Genomic DNA, 14,791 nt, shown 5'->3' with positions numbered 1-14,791 from the left:
TTTTGTGTATTTCTTGTGCACTACAAAATAAAATATGGAGCTCTTTTATTGTTAATCCTCAAAATTCTCTTGGCATTATGATAACACCAGTAACTATTTCTTACTTCAGAGGAATGCAACATAAAGACTATGCATTGTAGGTAGGACTTTGAAGCCCTCTCTCAAAGTTGACAAAACACACACCTCTTTTTAAAGTCTGGAAAAAAATCAGAATATTAACTTCATTGCTATGCAGATTTTATTAAGCCTGGGAAATACTAGTAGAAAGTCTGTAAGATTTTTCTAATAGTTTGTTTTGAAATAATTGCTGTTAGATGTTAATGTTTCTTTTTATAATGCACCTTTTTTTTCCTAATTTGGGCCAGTTATTTTCATTTATTAAAGTTCATATAAACATTTGGGTTTATGAGGAGTTATTCTATATTCCTTTTGCAACAGAAGTCCACAAAAAGCATTGGTCATAGCTGGTCATTTGAGTGTATAGTATTTAGGGTTGTTTCCACTATTAGCTCTTTATTTGAATGTGCAAAAGTTGTGTTACTTGGTTGAAAACCAAATGACTGCCAAGAGCAACAAGTTCCAGTCTCCCAAGGTTAAAGAAAGGCAAAATTATTTATTTCTTCATTTTAACGACTTGTATCAGAAAAATAATTCTGTACCATCTGTTGTTTGGGTTTGGGTTTTGGGGTTTTTTTTTAAATGAAATTGTTAATCAGCACTTGAGGAAATTCCTCAATCTCTTCACTATCTCATTAGGCATAATTTCAATCTTTTTTTGATAGGTATTTATTTCTCTGACAAGGATGAAAACTTCTAATGGCAATATTGTCTAAAGATTGAATAATTACCAGTAGGAAAATGCACAATTTTTAACTACTCTGGTTTCATGTATCTTTTGTAATTCAAGCAATTTTCAAGCAATGTCATTTTCCTTTCATTTCTTCAGCGGAATTAAGATTACAGTAGAATAAACAAGGAGATTCTTTGCCCTGTTTAGTGGCCTTGCTGTCCAGATAGACTTTTTTTAATAGCTTTAGAGAGAATTTTCTGTCCAAATCTAGAGTCTATCCATTGCTTTCAGTATCTGTCTACTTTCCAAGTTCTTGCAGCAGAGATGTGGCAGGAATACCTGAATGTGCTTTCTCTGTTCTTTTCTTGGTGGCTCCATTATTACCATTTTGCTTAATTATTCGTGTTTGTGCAGATCAATTTTTACGATGTTTATTGTAAGAAGAGCACGGAGAATAGTGGCATGGTAAGAGTTATCAGTAGGAGTTGTACCATTCAAAATTCTTTCTCAACAAACATCATAGTAAATCGTAGTAAAAGACCATAATAACATGAACCACAAACTGCTAATGCACTTGCAGGTCCATTTGCATCTACAGACATACTGAGTATCAGCTGCCTGTCATGCAGCCTGTTAGACATTTCATGATAGCAACACTTCAGAAGTTACCAACCTGATGACAGACAACACCCTAGCAGTTATTTGAATTTTAGTTTTCCTCTACTACCCTATATCTTTGAAACATACCTGTCAGAGAATGCTCATTTTCTTATCCAAGATTTGAGCTCATGCCTTGAGTCCTGTGATAAGTTTATAGAAACAGAGTTGAGAATCCTCTCTAAGGATCATTAAACTTGCACATGCAGAAACATTAAAACCAGATTTCAATATACAGAGGCCACACTCATCCATCTGTAAAGGAGAAACTTCTCAACAGTGTGGCATCTCATAAATAAAAGTTTTAATAAAATCTGGCAATTAAAATTCCAGTTGACAAACACATAAAGATCAATTGCAGATATTTAAAAATTGAATAATTGGCGTCCATTAAGGATCCACTTAAAGATCATTTGGTTCCATCAGATCTTTAAATTATCTGAACATTAAAAAAAAAAATCTAATAAGTGTTTGAGACCTACTGGCAGATAATGCTGTGAGCTCAAAAGAACTGAAGTTCTCAGAGAAAGATGGAATCATGCCTCTAAGACCATTCTGCATGAGCAGCAGAAGTGCAAACACATCCTCTCACAGATGCCTCTGCCTTTCAGAGTTCAGCTCCCTTCCTGAGTCCCTGGGGCAGGAGCACTGCACACACGCACAGTCCCATGTGCACGGGGCTCTTTGCCTGCCTCGGTGACAGTCCCAGCCAAGCTCTGAGCTGTGCCTGCCCCAGGGCAGAAGTAAGCACACATTCTCAGCCAAGGTTCAGGGCCTGAATGATAGAAAATCTATGTCCCCCACAGTCTGAGGCTTAGTCTTGTAGTCCCAAGTCGCTCCCATTGAAGTGTTCATTCAGGTCTAGTATCCCTCCTGTCAGACAGAAGTGCTGCTGCTGTGCAGATCCAGACACTGTAATTAATTCAGTGGTTTAGCACTGCCCCCATATATAAAGTGTGTTTTTGAACAAGTGCAGTGTCTAAATTACAAATTACAGTTTTAGGTTGGAGATCTAAATGCTGTGATGAAAGGTGTAAATTAAATAATCAGGTTATTGAGTGATGGGACCTTTGTCTGGAAGTTTGAAATAGTCATCACTTTTTTCATTAACAACAAGTGATAATTAACAAGATGTGAGTATTAACATTAGATTTAGTCATGAAGGCTTTCAGTGCTGCTGCAGAAGCAGATGGAGTGCCTATTTATGAGTCTCAGTACAGGTTAAGTCAACTGCTATGAATTTGTCTCCCAAATGCACTAAGGGTGTAATTTATTTTGAGCCATAATTAACTTGTTAAAGATTAAAAATACATTGGCTCAGTGAGGGATAATGAGTGTATGGCATAATATGAGGACATTTTAAGTACAGCTTTAGATGTGAAAGTCATTATGCTAATTCTTTATAGCTCAATCTTTTCTCACGCAAATAGGTGACAACATTAGTCCATAAACCTTGTGTATGATGGGTGTTCACAAGCAGTAGACATTTGGGGGGAGGACACTTTTTGGGTTTGGAGCTTTAGCATCAGACTGGTTGGCATGTTTGGTTGGTGCACTTTTTAATAAACACAATACAGCATTCACTGTGCCCAGCAGACAGGGCCAGACTTTCCAAAGTATGTAATGATTTGAAGACTTTGGTACCTGCCTGTCTCAGAAACATTTCACACAGAGTTCTGATACTAACTCTTGAGTCTTATGCTAGCATTGAGACAGCCTCTCTCACCTCAGCAGCCACTAATTCTAATGCTAGAGATGCCTTAAAATTCAGCAGGGTGTTCCCAGGTACCTTGGTGTCCTTGGTCTGCATCTGAAATTGCCATTTCTAAGTAAAACCAAGTACATAACAGATAGTATTGCTGCAAATTTCTCTTGCAAAGCCAAAGCTTCTCTGTGAACATCACAAATACGCTTTTAGAGAATTCTAGCTGGACTTCAGGTTTAATTGTCATGTGAATCACTGGAACTATTTTGCATGCCTCAGTTTTCCGTTTTAGGCAGCTGTCTGCTTTTTCTTGTGTTTTAAGTGAATCTGTATTGTACACTGATAGAAAATTCCCAACACATTCTGAGAATATGGGCATGTTTCCCAGAGGCTTAATTCAAATAAGCTTACCAAAGTCTTTATTATCTATATTAATGGTTCTGGAAAGAATGACAACAGCCACATATTCCCTATATATTTCTCAAAGTATCTTCAGATTTTATTTCTGCTTATAACAATTATATGAGGGGTTTTATGACTGCAGTGATACAGGAATGCTACAGAATTTATAGTAACAGTGATTATACAAAGTAGCAAACAATCATACAATAGTTTCAGCCAACAGCTTTGAAGAAGCAGAATCTTGTAAATATAAAATGAGATTAGTATTTTCATGGTGCATATATTTCTTTTTGAATTTAATGACAAGCAAATAATAATATCTATATATATAATATATATATAATATATACATATTATACAATAATCTTAACAAAGTTAAGATTGTTATTAGCATGTCTAATCATATGGAGATTTTTTAATTAAAGAGGCTTTGCAATGCTTACAGCAACAGTTGGTTATTCATTCCTTTGAATAGCTTGGATTTTTAACAGATGCTATTCCTATAATCTTCACATCTGGATTACAGCACAGATACAAATAACATTGTGGGTCATACTTAAGATTGATTCCATTTGTATTCATACTTCAATGTTTTTGCAACAAAGCTGGCATGTCCTGGAGTTAGAAATTCCCCTGTTTGGGTCTGTCAGCTTTGGGAAGCCCTCCTTAGTTAAGGTGTCCCTCAGTGTTGTGATTATATTATGGAAAGTTGTTTAGCCCCAGTCATAGTAGTTCTAGAGCCACTGTTTTGGCTGTTACAGGGCGTGTTGTCTTTTATTGCTCTTCCGTGTCTGTGGTAGCATCTATTGATGAATTTCCAGATCTGGTCTCCTACACTGCTCCATTTTCAGGCTAGCATCATTACATGAAAGGGAACAGTAATTATTTAAGTGAATTTAGATAAGTAAGGAAGAAAGTCGCATTTTTTGTACTTGGAGCTGTGCAGCATCTACAGTAGCTCCTGGTGCAGAGTTTCTCTTTCAGCTGTCACTATGATGTGTGCTCTATCTTCTGCTTCTGGTATAGGTAAAGATGCATGAACTGTAATTTGCTGAGGTAATGTAGTATCTTCCTGTTGTATGCATAATTTGGTGATGTGCTGGGGGAATATTTATATTATAGCAGTAGTATTAGACATTCCATGAAAATTGGTTTTCAAAATCATGATTTTGCTTTCTGACTCAATAATGCCAGAATTCTAAATCATCTCAGAAAATGTTTTGGTGGGGTTTTGTTGTTTCTTTTTTATTTTCTTTTTTTTTTCAATATTTTTTTTTTTTTATTCCTCTCTAGGAAATGTTTCCAGACTGCTCATTTTTATTTAGAAGATAATACATCACCTCGAGTGATTTCTGCTCCCCCAGCTCCAATCTTCCCAGTCTCAGGTATTTCTGGCAACTGTTCTGTGGATTGGTGTTAGCTGTTGGAAGATGCTGCTTTATATGTGTCAATATGAATTCTTCATATATTGTAACATCTGTAAACCAGAGATTTGTAACCTCTTGTACAAGTCTGTGTAAACAGGTACACCTGACATTGGCAGACTGATGTTATTAATAATCTCTTCTGTAGGTAACACAGAAGACAAATATCCTCAGCTTACAGAGTTGCCTCAAGGATACTCTGCCTTGTAACCATTTGAAGTGTAGCCTCACTAGAGTGGCTGCTCATGTAGCCATCTGAGCCACCCTAAATAGCTCTAGAGGATAACACCAGCAACATATTCTGTTGTGTTTCTGCCTTTAATTGGATTTGTCACCTGTGTATAGAACATGTCCTATTCTTTTTACCAGGGGGATGAGGATATGCCTCATCTGTCTGCATTTCACTTGCAATTACAGCGTGTTCTTACACTTATGTATTTTACTAGCATAATTACGATGGTAAAGTTCTGTGAACCTCTCATGAAAATAATACAGAAGTTCAGAATATTATTAGCATCTTCTGATTCTATATCCACCACCTTTATTTGGAGAAACTGTTTCCTTTCTTTCCTCAAAGAGTATCAGAGGAGCACGTGCAGCCTCACAGCTTTTTCAGTCGGTGTAGAATGAAATAGATTAATTTCATTCATCTATTTAAACCCTAAATAGATTTATCCTGAAGCAGATCCTAAGTCACATTCTCACCTATGAGACAAGGATATCTTGTTCCACAAGTAATGTTTTTGCAAACTGTGCTATTACACATGGAGATGGATTTCCATGGAATGACTAAAGGAAGAAAATCAGCCCTTGTGTGAATAACTAGTAAACAGATCTAGTTAAATAAATCCCAAACATTAGGCTTCCATTGTAACTGAATTGTAGATATCTTCAAATGCATCTTGTATGGGTTGCTGTTGTTAGGAGATGCATAAACTTTAACTAAATGGTTGAAAAGCAGAGATTTCAGCTTGATTTCAGAAAACATGATTATATATGAATGTCAAACAATCATTATAGGAAATGTCTGCTTTAATTCTCCATCATTAACTATATTGCATTACAACTGCATAATTTTCTTACAATTTTTCCTGACCATCTCACCTCAGGGAGAAAGTGTTTTCCATTGTCATAATTGCACTTACAGTTTTTCTGAGTGCCTAAAATACATGTTTTGAAGCTGGAGGTTTTCCTTCCGAAATGCTGATAAATATTAAAGAGAAATTTTTTTCTAAGTGACTGAAAATACACAAAATATTTTATGGAAAAAGCTGCAAGCACTGAGGAAATAGTTTTATTTTGCGTGCAACAGATGTCAAGTGAACAGTCACTATGTTTTCTATTGCACAAGTGTTTCAACAGTGTAATTTTACAATTGCATCTAATTACAATGTAATACTAGAAAAGACTGTAGGGCAGGAAGAGTGTTTTGCAACTGCTAAGTTCAATTCTTATGGCTATGACCAAAAGCACACTCCACAGATCTCATTATATATTAAGTTTTCCTTCCATGGAGTTTCATTGGCAGAGATAGGAGAGCCGCAGTTATTCACAGAAAATGCCATGGCACTTCACAGCACAATTCAAAGATGCATTCAAATAATAATGAATTAGAGGGTAGTATTCAGATCCACTATCAAACTCTCAGTAGTTTGAAGTGATACCTGACATCCAGATATAAAATACATTCCTGGATTCAGAAGTGATTGAATTGGGAGATTTGCATGGGCAAAGAAACAGAACCTGTTTCTCCATTATTGTGCTCACTCTTTGGGTCATTTGCTTTCCCTTCTGGTTTTGCATTTGCATATCATTAGGATAAACCCTTCATGCAAGGTTTCATTTCCAAAGTGTGACGATTGTGTTACACATTTGTTCAGCTTCTCTTAGGCTTGACTGGATAAATTCACTTTTTGTATTCAGATCCAGTCATGTAAGTGGAAGATCAGCTGGATCTTGGTACAAATCAACAAATTCTTGGTAACTGAAAGATAAAATTATTAGGTAGGATAAATGCTGAACATCTGTTGATGTGAATAACAGGTCCTTGTTCAATGTTTCTGACGTTTTGTTCGCATATGAAATAGTGATGAAATTACAGATTGTGAAATAAACATATTTTTAAACCATGAAAGGCTTTAAAAAAAAACCCAACAAAATTATTTTTCAGTACCAAAACTAAGTGAAATCATGCCATCCTTTAGCAGATAATTAGCAAACAGATGACTTTGTTTACACAGCATATTTGCAGTAAAGAGAAGACTGAAAGTCCCAAAGGTTTTTGATGTGATTCCTGATGCATATTCTACACAAGCGGTTTTTTGTATTTGTCTAAAGTAAAATGGAGATGTTACATTAATCACACTTATTCCTTGAGAATGTAGATTTGTTCTTTTTGGGCAGCCAAGAAGTGTTAAACATAAATCTTGCATTTAAAACTTGAAATATGAAGCCTGATGTGAAAATCTGCGGTCAGTACTGCCATGATCAGACATAAGATTATTATCAATTTGTAATCATAGAATCATAAGGAGAACAGGGAGAAATTTCTGTACTGAAGGTAGTCACTAATGCAGTAAAAGATGAAAATTATTGCTGTTTACTTTGGATGCCAGTGCAAACATGCAACTGTAAATTAATATGAAACTACTGGCATAATGCTGTTTTAATTTAGCAGGCTTGGGACTATGCATCTTGTCCATGTACTGCATCTGAGTTCCAGTGCAACACTAATCAGTGTGAAGTACCCAGACAACTCTGCCTAATCATTCCTACTTTATCAGTATTATTCAGAGCTCTGCTCTCTGCCTTTGAGAGCAAAGAGCTAATCCTCCCATATCTCCATGACTTCACAGGGAATTTTGTATGTTCTTCTATTTAACAGAAAAACTCAGCATCTTGCAGAATCAGCACCTTGATTTGGGGAGCTTACAGACAGAGCAAAACCTAGCAAGGCATTTTCTTTATCTTCTTTCCAAATAATAATTTAGAAATGTTCAAGTGTTAGGCAACTATTTTAGAAATGTTAATGGCATAAAAGAATGTTGTAATTTTTTGGGAGTTGTATATCCAAAGTTCATGCCAAGAATTTTATTTCAGGATGTTTTGTGGATTGCCTACATATAAACTTCATTATATGTCACTGGTTTTTTATTCTACATAAATATACTTTTTGTCTTTTCCCACCCCTAAGATGATGTTGGAGCAATTCCAATAAAGCATTTTCCAAAACATGTTGCAGATTTACATGCAAGTAATGGTTTTTCTGAAGAATTTGAGGTATGGCTCTATGATGTCGTCTTTTACTTAGCATGTACAAATAATGTTAAGTTTAAATGCCTGGAAACAAAAATGGGGGCATTACATTCTGACTTGGGCACCAATTTCATGAATGCATGAAATAACACCATAAATGTGAGTGCTTTGAGACCAGTATGGAGTTTATGCATAAAGCCTAGGGAGATTCCTAAAAGCTACCAGGACTGGTACAAATGGGAATGTTTATTATTGTGCTAAAATACTGAACAATTGTGTGAATAAACTATGCAAAGATAATGCAATGTATATGGTTTATCAGACACAGTGATAGATCTAAAGCTTTTCCAATACTAATGACAATTGAATTTTGCAGAAGCTACCCACATTTGCTTGTTCCATTTACAGAGAAAATAAAAGGGAAGTAATAATGAGTACACGTGGCAAGACTTCTGATTAACAGGGGAGCTAATGTAGTCTTCCTATGTGGTAGTGAAAGCTTTACAGTTCCTTTCCTAAAGTATATGGTGCATAAGAGGTATTTGAAAATGTTGAAACATATGCTCTAATCATGTAATGTTACTATCACCATATGTAACTAATGATCTTCATTGTTTTTCACACTCATGTATTGCAATCAGTTTAAAGATGGATATGTTCTAACTTAATTGACATAAACATTAAAACCCCAAATACCGTAATGAAAGCTGTACCATCAGCAATTTTACAAGAGATTTGAAACAATCAGTCAGTTGGGATGGGAACAAGTTTTTTAACTGGTCTGTGTTAATTTAAAATACAATTGTAATATTCCTGTTGCAAAAACAATAACGAAAGTAAAAAAATTAGAGTTTTGCATCTTTAGGTTTTGCTTTTGTTTCCCCAGCCAATGTATTGTGATCTAGTTGACCAAAAATTCCATGTCCTTCACATAACCTTCTTCATCAGCATTTTTTCTTCAATTCATTTAACATTCAGAATATCCATTTGATTGTGGGACCAAATTTGTAAATACTTGTGAATGTCCAGTATATATTCATATACTACACATGTGCATATGCACTGATGGGACTGGGCTCCAGCTCAGCTAGCTATGAATAAGAGCAGGTCTTGAAGGACTGTGTGTAAATACAATGGATACAAAGTTCTGTCACCATTAGTGAGTACAGCAATACAGAAATCAGATTGTTCATTCTAAATTGATCTTGTCCTACAATTTTACTTTTCCTTAATTACAGAAGTGATCTAAAGACAAAATATAGTGCGTGTCACCGAACTACAGCAGCACCATCTGACATATTTCATGCTAGTTTTAACTATTGCAAAGAAAAGTCAGTGTCCTCATCATTTCTTGGTGATCCTTTTTCTGCTTTGTGGACTACTCCAGAATTAGTGTCCAGTTCTTTTCTCTACTGATAGAAAACTTAGAAGATTGGGAAAAACTGAAATACAGTAATTGTCTTTGCAGAGTTAGCATACATTTGAAGAGTACAAAGGTGGTTCAGATTTTTTGGGGGGGGGAGGGTAGCAAGTTTTTTTATATTACTACAAAATAACATTTAAAATCTAATTTTTAGACTGACAACCACTTTTTATACATATATTTAAGTAGATTAAGGTCACTGACATTAAAATGAATTACAAAAAGTGTTGGGAAGCATCATTAGTACTTTTAGTGATGGCAATATATTTGCTATTTAACAGTGTGGGACTTATAAATGCTTGAGTTTCCTGTCAACTAAAGTAATCAATAAAATGAATTAATTTTGTGAGTCTTAGAGAGTTTGTGCCTGTCTTCTCAAGCCTGTCTCTCTTTATAAAATCGTTGAAATTGCTGGCAGCCAGAGTGAGGGCTGTAACTCTGTCTTTCCCCAGAGTGCTCTGAGGCTGGCTGGACAACACACAGTCCTGCTTCAGTGGAGGTTTTGCAGCTGAATGCAAAGAGAGCAAAAGCATTCCCCAGAGAAACTGATGCATTTATAAGGACCAATAAAAATTCCAATGAACTGTTAAATTTACAGATAATCTGGCTAAAGTCTGTAGTGTTGCTCATATGTACAAGCTTTCACTGGCCTAAGATCTAACATTAAAGATAGGAAAAGAGATGCCATAATTTTAACTGGGAAAATTACCTGTTGTTTCCTTTAGGAGTTTTGTCAAAATACACAGTTTTGTTGTTATTATGGATATATTGCATGACCATAACTGTTTTCCATATAGTAATTGTAATTTATATAAACACTTATCCATTTGTTCTGTGCTGTGGAATTTGATTTTTTTTACTTTTTTTGCATTCATTCCCTCATTAGACACTGAAAGAGTTTTATCAGGTAAGGAATTATTTCACTGCATTTTTTTTTAGCAATGAAGTAGTTGTAAAATATCATAGATAATTGGGTGTAAGGTTGTGGTTCTTTTCATGCTTACTTACTGTATTTAAAGACATTTTATGTATGTTAATACTTACTAAAGAATGGCATACTTTTTTTTCAGGAAATCCAGAGCTGTACTGTAGATCTAGGTATTACATCAGACAGCTCTAATCACCCTGACAACAAGAATAAGAATAGATACATAAACATTGTTGCTTGTAAGTAAAAGTATCACTTGTTGTTTTGTGCCAGAAATAATTACAGACAAGTATAGATTTATATGTTATTAGTGGGAGCAAAAATACTTCTACACTGAAACCTCCAGCTACTGTTCAGCAAAGTGCTCCTTGGAGAGGAGTTAGCATGAGATTTCACATCTCTTCAAGTTAGGCCTCTGACATTCTGCTGCTTTGATGAGCATGTGTCAGCAAGACATATTCGTGTCTTCTGCGATGACCCAAAGGGAGTTGGGAGATTTCATTATAATGCCATTAGAAAGCCTAAGAAGCTGTGTTTTGATTGTCAAAATTAATCCATCTTTGATTTGGAGTAATGGTGATTTATTGTCTCTATGAGCTTCAAAATCCCTGGATATATTTACTGTCACATATAAACATGAATGTTCTGGTTTTATGTGCCTGGCAACAATGTAGTACAGCATCTTCATTAGCCAGTACACTTGTTTTCCCACTGCATCACTCTCCCAGATTTTTCTGCTCTGAAACACTATTCAGTTTTGTTAATATCTCTTTCAAGCTATTGCCTCTGGGTTTTTGATCATTTGTTGGCGCAATACTTTTTTTAACTCTCCATAGCATTTCGACTTTGTTCTGATTACAAGAAAGCTCTAAATAAATCTAAATCTTCGGCATTCAGCATCACTAAAGCTTAATAGAAAAAGTGACAGAGTCAGCTGTCTGGCAGAAGACAATGTAAACCAGCAACAGGAAATGACAATCCCCCTGGCTAAAGATGTCTCTAAAGGGACAAAAACTCAGGGATTTTCCTCTGTCACTCTGTGTTTGTAGCTGGTCATACGAAATGTGCCAGCCCAGGGGCTGTTTGATTAAAGAGCAGTACAGAGGCAGCTTAGGGCAGCTGAAGTAGCAAGAATCCTCTGTAAGCGACTCGAGTGTAGTTCTTGCAATTGGTGCAGCCTACAGAACGCTTCAGCTCACCCTGATGTAGCCACTGCTGATGCTTCAGATGACCAGCACTTTCAAAGTCTCATTGCTCTCCAGTGTTCTTTTAACTTGGAATTAAAGTTCCTCAACAACGGTGCCTGCTGTCATTTTGAGACATCCCACTGTGCAGATCTGGCAGTCATGACACAGGACTTATGGAAGACCCGTACACATTTACAAGCAGCAGCTAGAGGCCATAGGGGAAATATGTCATAGTGCCTAAAATGATCCGAGGTGCTGCTACTCAGGCCACTAGATTCTGAATCCCTTCAAACTTTGGAGTCATTACTTTATTTTTCTGCAAATTAGAATTTTGAATCTGATTCATACCTAAGGAAAGGATGTTGGCATATGTGATTGTATTGGTCTTATGCATTGTAAAAATACACCTCATTATTTTTACAAGAAAGAATATATTTCTTACCAAAAATTGCTTATTTTCTCCCTTGTTTTACTGCAGATGATCATACTAGGGTTAAATTAGCCCAGCTTGCAGAAAAGGATGGAAAACTGACTGATTACATTAACGCCAACTATGTCGATGTAAGTGCCTTTTCCTATCTACTGGCCTATTGATCTGTCAGTCTTTTCTGTAAAAAAAAATATGAATGGACATGAATAGGTTTAATGCAAAAGAAGTATCACAATATTACAGATTTTGTTAAAAAACTTTCGTGGTCTAAGTTAAGCCTACAAAGTTAAAGCAAAGGTAAAATGCCAATTCTTTCTTGGAATCCATCTTCATATTGTAGCAACTGCAGCTTAATGAAGGGCATTTTTTAAGAAAAAATATCCTGTCACATCTGAGTCATATTAGAGGTGTATCTCATCTGAGTGGTTAATTCTTCCCTCTGAGGTAATCTCATGAGAGGAAGAGTCTATTTAGCTGAGAGCCTCACCAAGGCACCATTACCGGTTTTCATTACATAGTTATTTACACATGAGTGATCATGATTCATTTTTTAAACCACTTCTGTAACACATCTCATAATCACTATCATATCAATGTTCTTCCTGAACACGGGCATTTGAACATACATATCCTATTTGCTGGAATGACAAATATTGACATAACAGTTGTATTCATATGTTATCTGATACCACAGGGTTTCTGCAATTTCAATAGTTAAAAACATAAAAGTTAAAAGGTTTTCAAAGTCTTTAAAAATAAATACATTAAATGTCATGTACACCTCCCAACCTCCTTTTGCTCATGGACAGTGATTTGACAAGTGTCATTTCTTATATTTCAATTTAGGGCTACAACAAGCCAAAAGCCTACATTGCAGCTCAAGGGCCACTAAAATCAACAGCAGAAGATTTCTGGAGAATGATATGGGAACATAACGTAGAAGTTATTGTGATGATAACTAATCTCATTGAGAAAGGAAGGGTATGAGTACCTTTGTCTGTTTTTTATTTCTCTGATGTTGGTAGATCTACCTGTAGCAAACTCCTGTCTTTTAAAAATCCGGTTTTGTCATTTATTGAACAAAAATCAATAGTTTGTAGTAGTTGCTTGTACTAGGACTGGCTACAGAAGTATAAAGTTGAGGATTTGTAGAATGAAACTAAAGAAAATATTCAATAAGTCTTGAAAATACCATGTTCTAACCACAAAAAAAATCTTATCCTGAAAAAAAGACTTCTTCTATATAATAGAAGTGGACAGACTGTGGACCTTGTGCCACATTCTGCTACCAGTTTGCTTGCCATCATGCTCTTTGTCAGGGTTGCCTTTGACCATGGAAAGGAGAAGAACATATTTCAGGTGAACTTTTCTGGATATTCACTGTCTGCTCCCTGTTAACATCCTGTACTCCCAGTTCCTTTCCTACTACATGACTAGACACACATTTGTCCAGTGAGACAAAAAGAGGTCAAACCCCATCACAGGGTGTGTGTTTCTCTGATTATGTGGTGCAAGTATACATGTACCCTGGGGTCACATGAGGACACATTGCATCACACTTGCTGCACACTGGCAGCAGTGCCTAAAATGAATGTAAATCTTACCATACAACCTAAAAAGCATCTCTCAGATGATACAGACACAGCAATTGCAGATGAGGGCTGCCCTAGGAGTACCACTTCATTCATAACACCATGCTATAAACAAACACTCTTCTAATACTCTTAGAGAAGGCTATATGACTACCCAGCCAAAAGGCTGGACACATCACAGCTCTCTGCTGTACATTCTAGCCATACACAGGCTCACTCTTACCCTGGCTACCAGTTATAAATATTCTCTGCCCATACTACAAACTAATCAAAAGCCACATACAATTCTACTAACTTGGATGTATTCGTATTTTTCCTATAGATCGTGTTGTTTTCTTTAGTTTTTAGAGTGTCTATAGAATGGAAAGTTCCACAACATTAGACCCCTTCAACTCTGATAGTATGATTTAAACCTCTTTTTTGGAGTATTCCAAATGAAGAGCATCTTTGCACAGCCAAAATAACTGTTACTTGTTCTCCTGCACAGAAGATCATGTCTATTTATAAACTGGGTATATTGACAGTCGCTGTACAGTTTTGTGCTTTACTATGCTCTTAAATATGAATATTTTGGCTTACTAGTTTGACATTTTAGGAGGTTTTTTCCTCTATTTTTTATTTTCTTTTTAACAGAGAAAATGTGACCAGTACTGGCCTGCCGAAGGTAGTGAAGAATATGGGAACTTCTTGGTTACTCAGAAGAGTGTTCATGTACTTGCCTATTACACTGTGAGGAATTTTACTCTTAGAAACACCAAGATCAAAAAGGTTTGTAGCATCCTGAAAACAGAGGTGGGCAAAAGGAAGAGTTAAAAGATGCTCAGAATATTTTTAAAGCAGTTGACAACTCTTTCTGCTGTATATGTAAAGCCGAATCCTGTAGGTCTCAGCCAGCCAAGATGCTTGTCAACTTCAGTTAATTTGACCAGATGAATAAACTCAGAAAACTGTAGGACCATCAGAGAAAAAGCACTGACCACATTGGAGAGCTGACGTGG

At 36.0% G+C, this 14,791-nt stretch overlaps 1 protein-coding gene across 7 annotated transcripts in view; it reads left to right on the top strand.

The window, feature by feature from the left end:
• Window positions 1-14,791, top strand: part of PTPRZ1 (protein tyrosine phosphatase, receptor type Z1) — a 130,221-nt gene that overhangs the window by 104,922 nt on the left and 10,508 nt on the right. For 4 of the 7 annotated variants that reach the window (XM_017743751.1, XM_017743749.1, XM_017743748.1 and 1 more), the window contains exons 14-20: window positions 4,848-4,939; window positions 8,172-8,257; window positions 10,543-10,563; window positions 10,727-10,823; window positions 12,250-12,332; window positions 13,048-13,182; window positions 14,427-14,561. In XM_017743751.1, the coding sequence (XP_017599240.1) occupies window positions 4,848-4,939; window positions 8,172-8,257; window positions 10,543-10,563; window positions 10,727-10,823; window positions 12,250-12,332; window positions 13,048-13,182; window positions 14,427-14,561 (649 nt within the window). The remainder of the gene's footprint in view (window positions 1-4,847; window positions 4,940-8,171; window positions 8,258-10,542; window positions 10,564-10,726; window positions 10,824-12,249; window positions 12,333-13,047; window positions 13,183-14,426; window positions 14,562-14,791) is intronic. The other 3 variants (XM_008640974.1, XM_017743750.1, XM_017743747.1) reach the window with 1 other exon arrangement.

Source organism: Corvus brachyrhynchos, unplaced genomic scaffold, assembly GCF_000691975.1.
Source record: "Corvus brachyrhynchos isolate BGI_N302 unplaced genomic scaffold, ASM69197v1 scaffold29, whole genome shotgun sequence".
Lineage (NCBI taxonomy): Eukaryota > Metazoa > Chordata > Aves > Passeriformes > Corvidae > Corvus > Corvus brachyrhynchos.
Note: the sequence above shows the minus strand (reverse complement) of the source record. Positions and strands in the feature narration are given on the sequence as shown.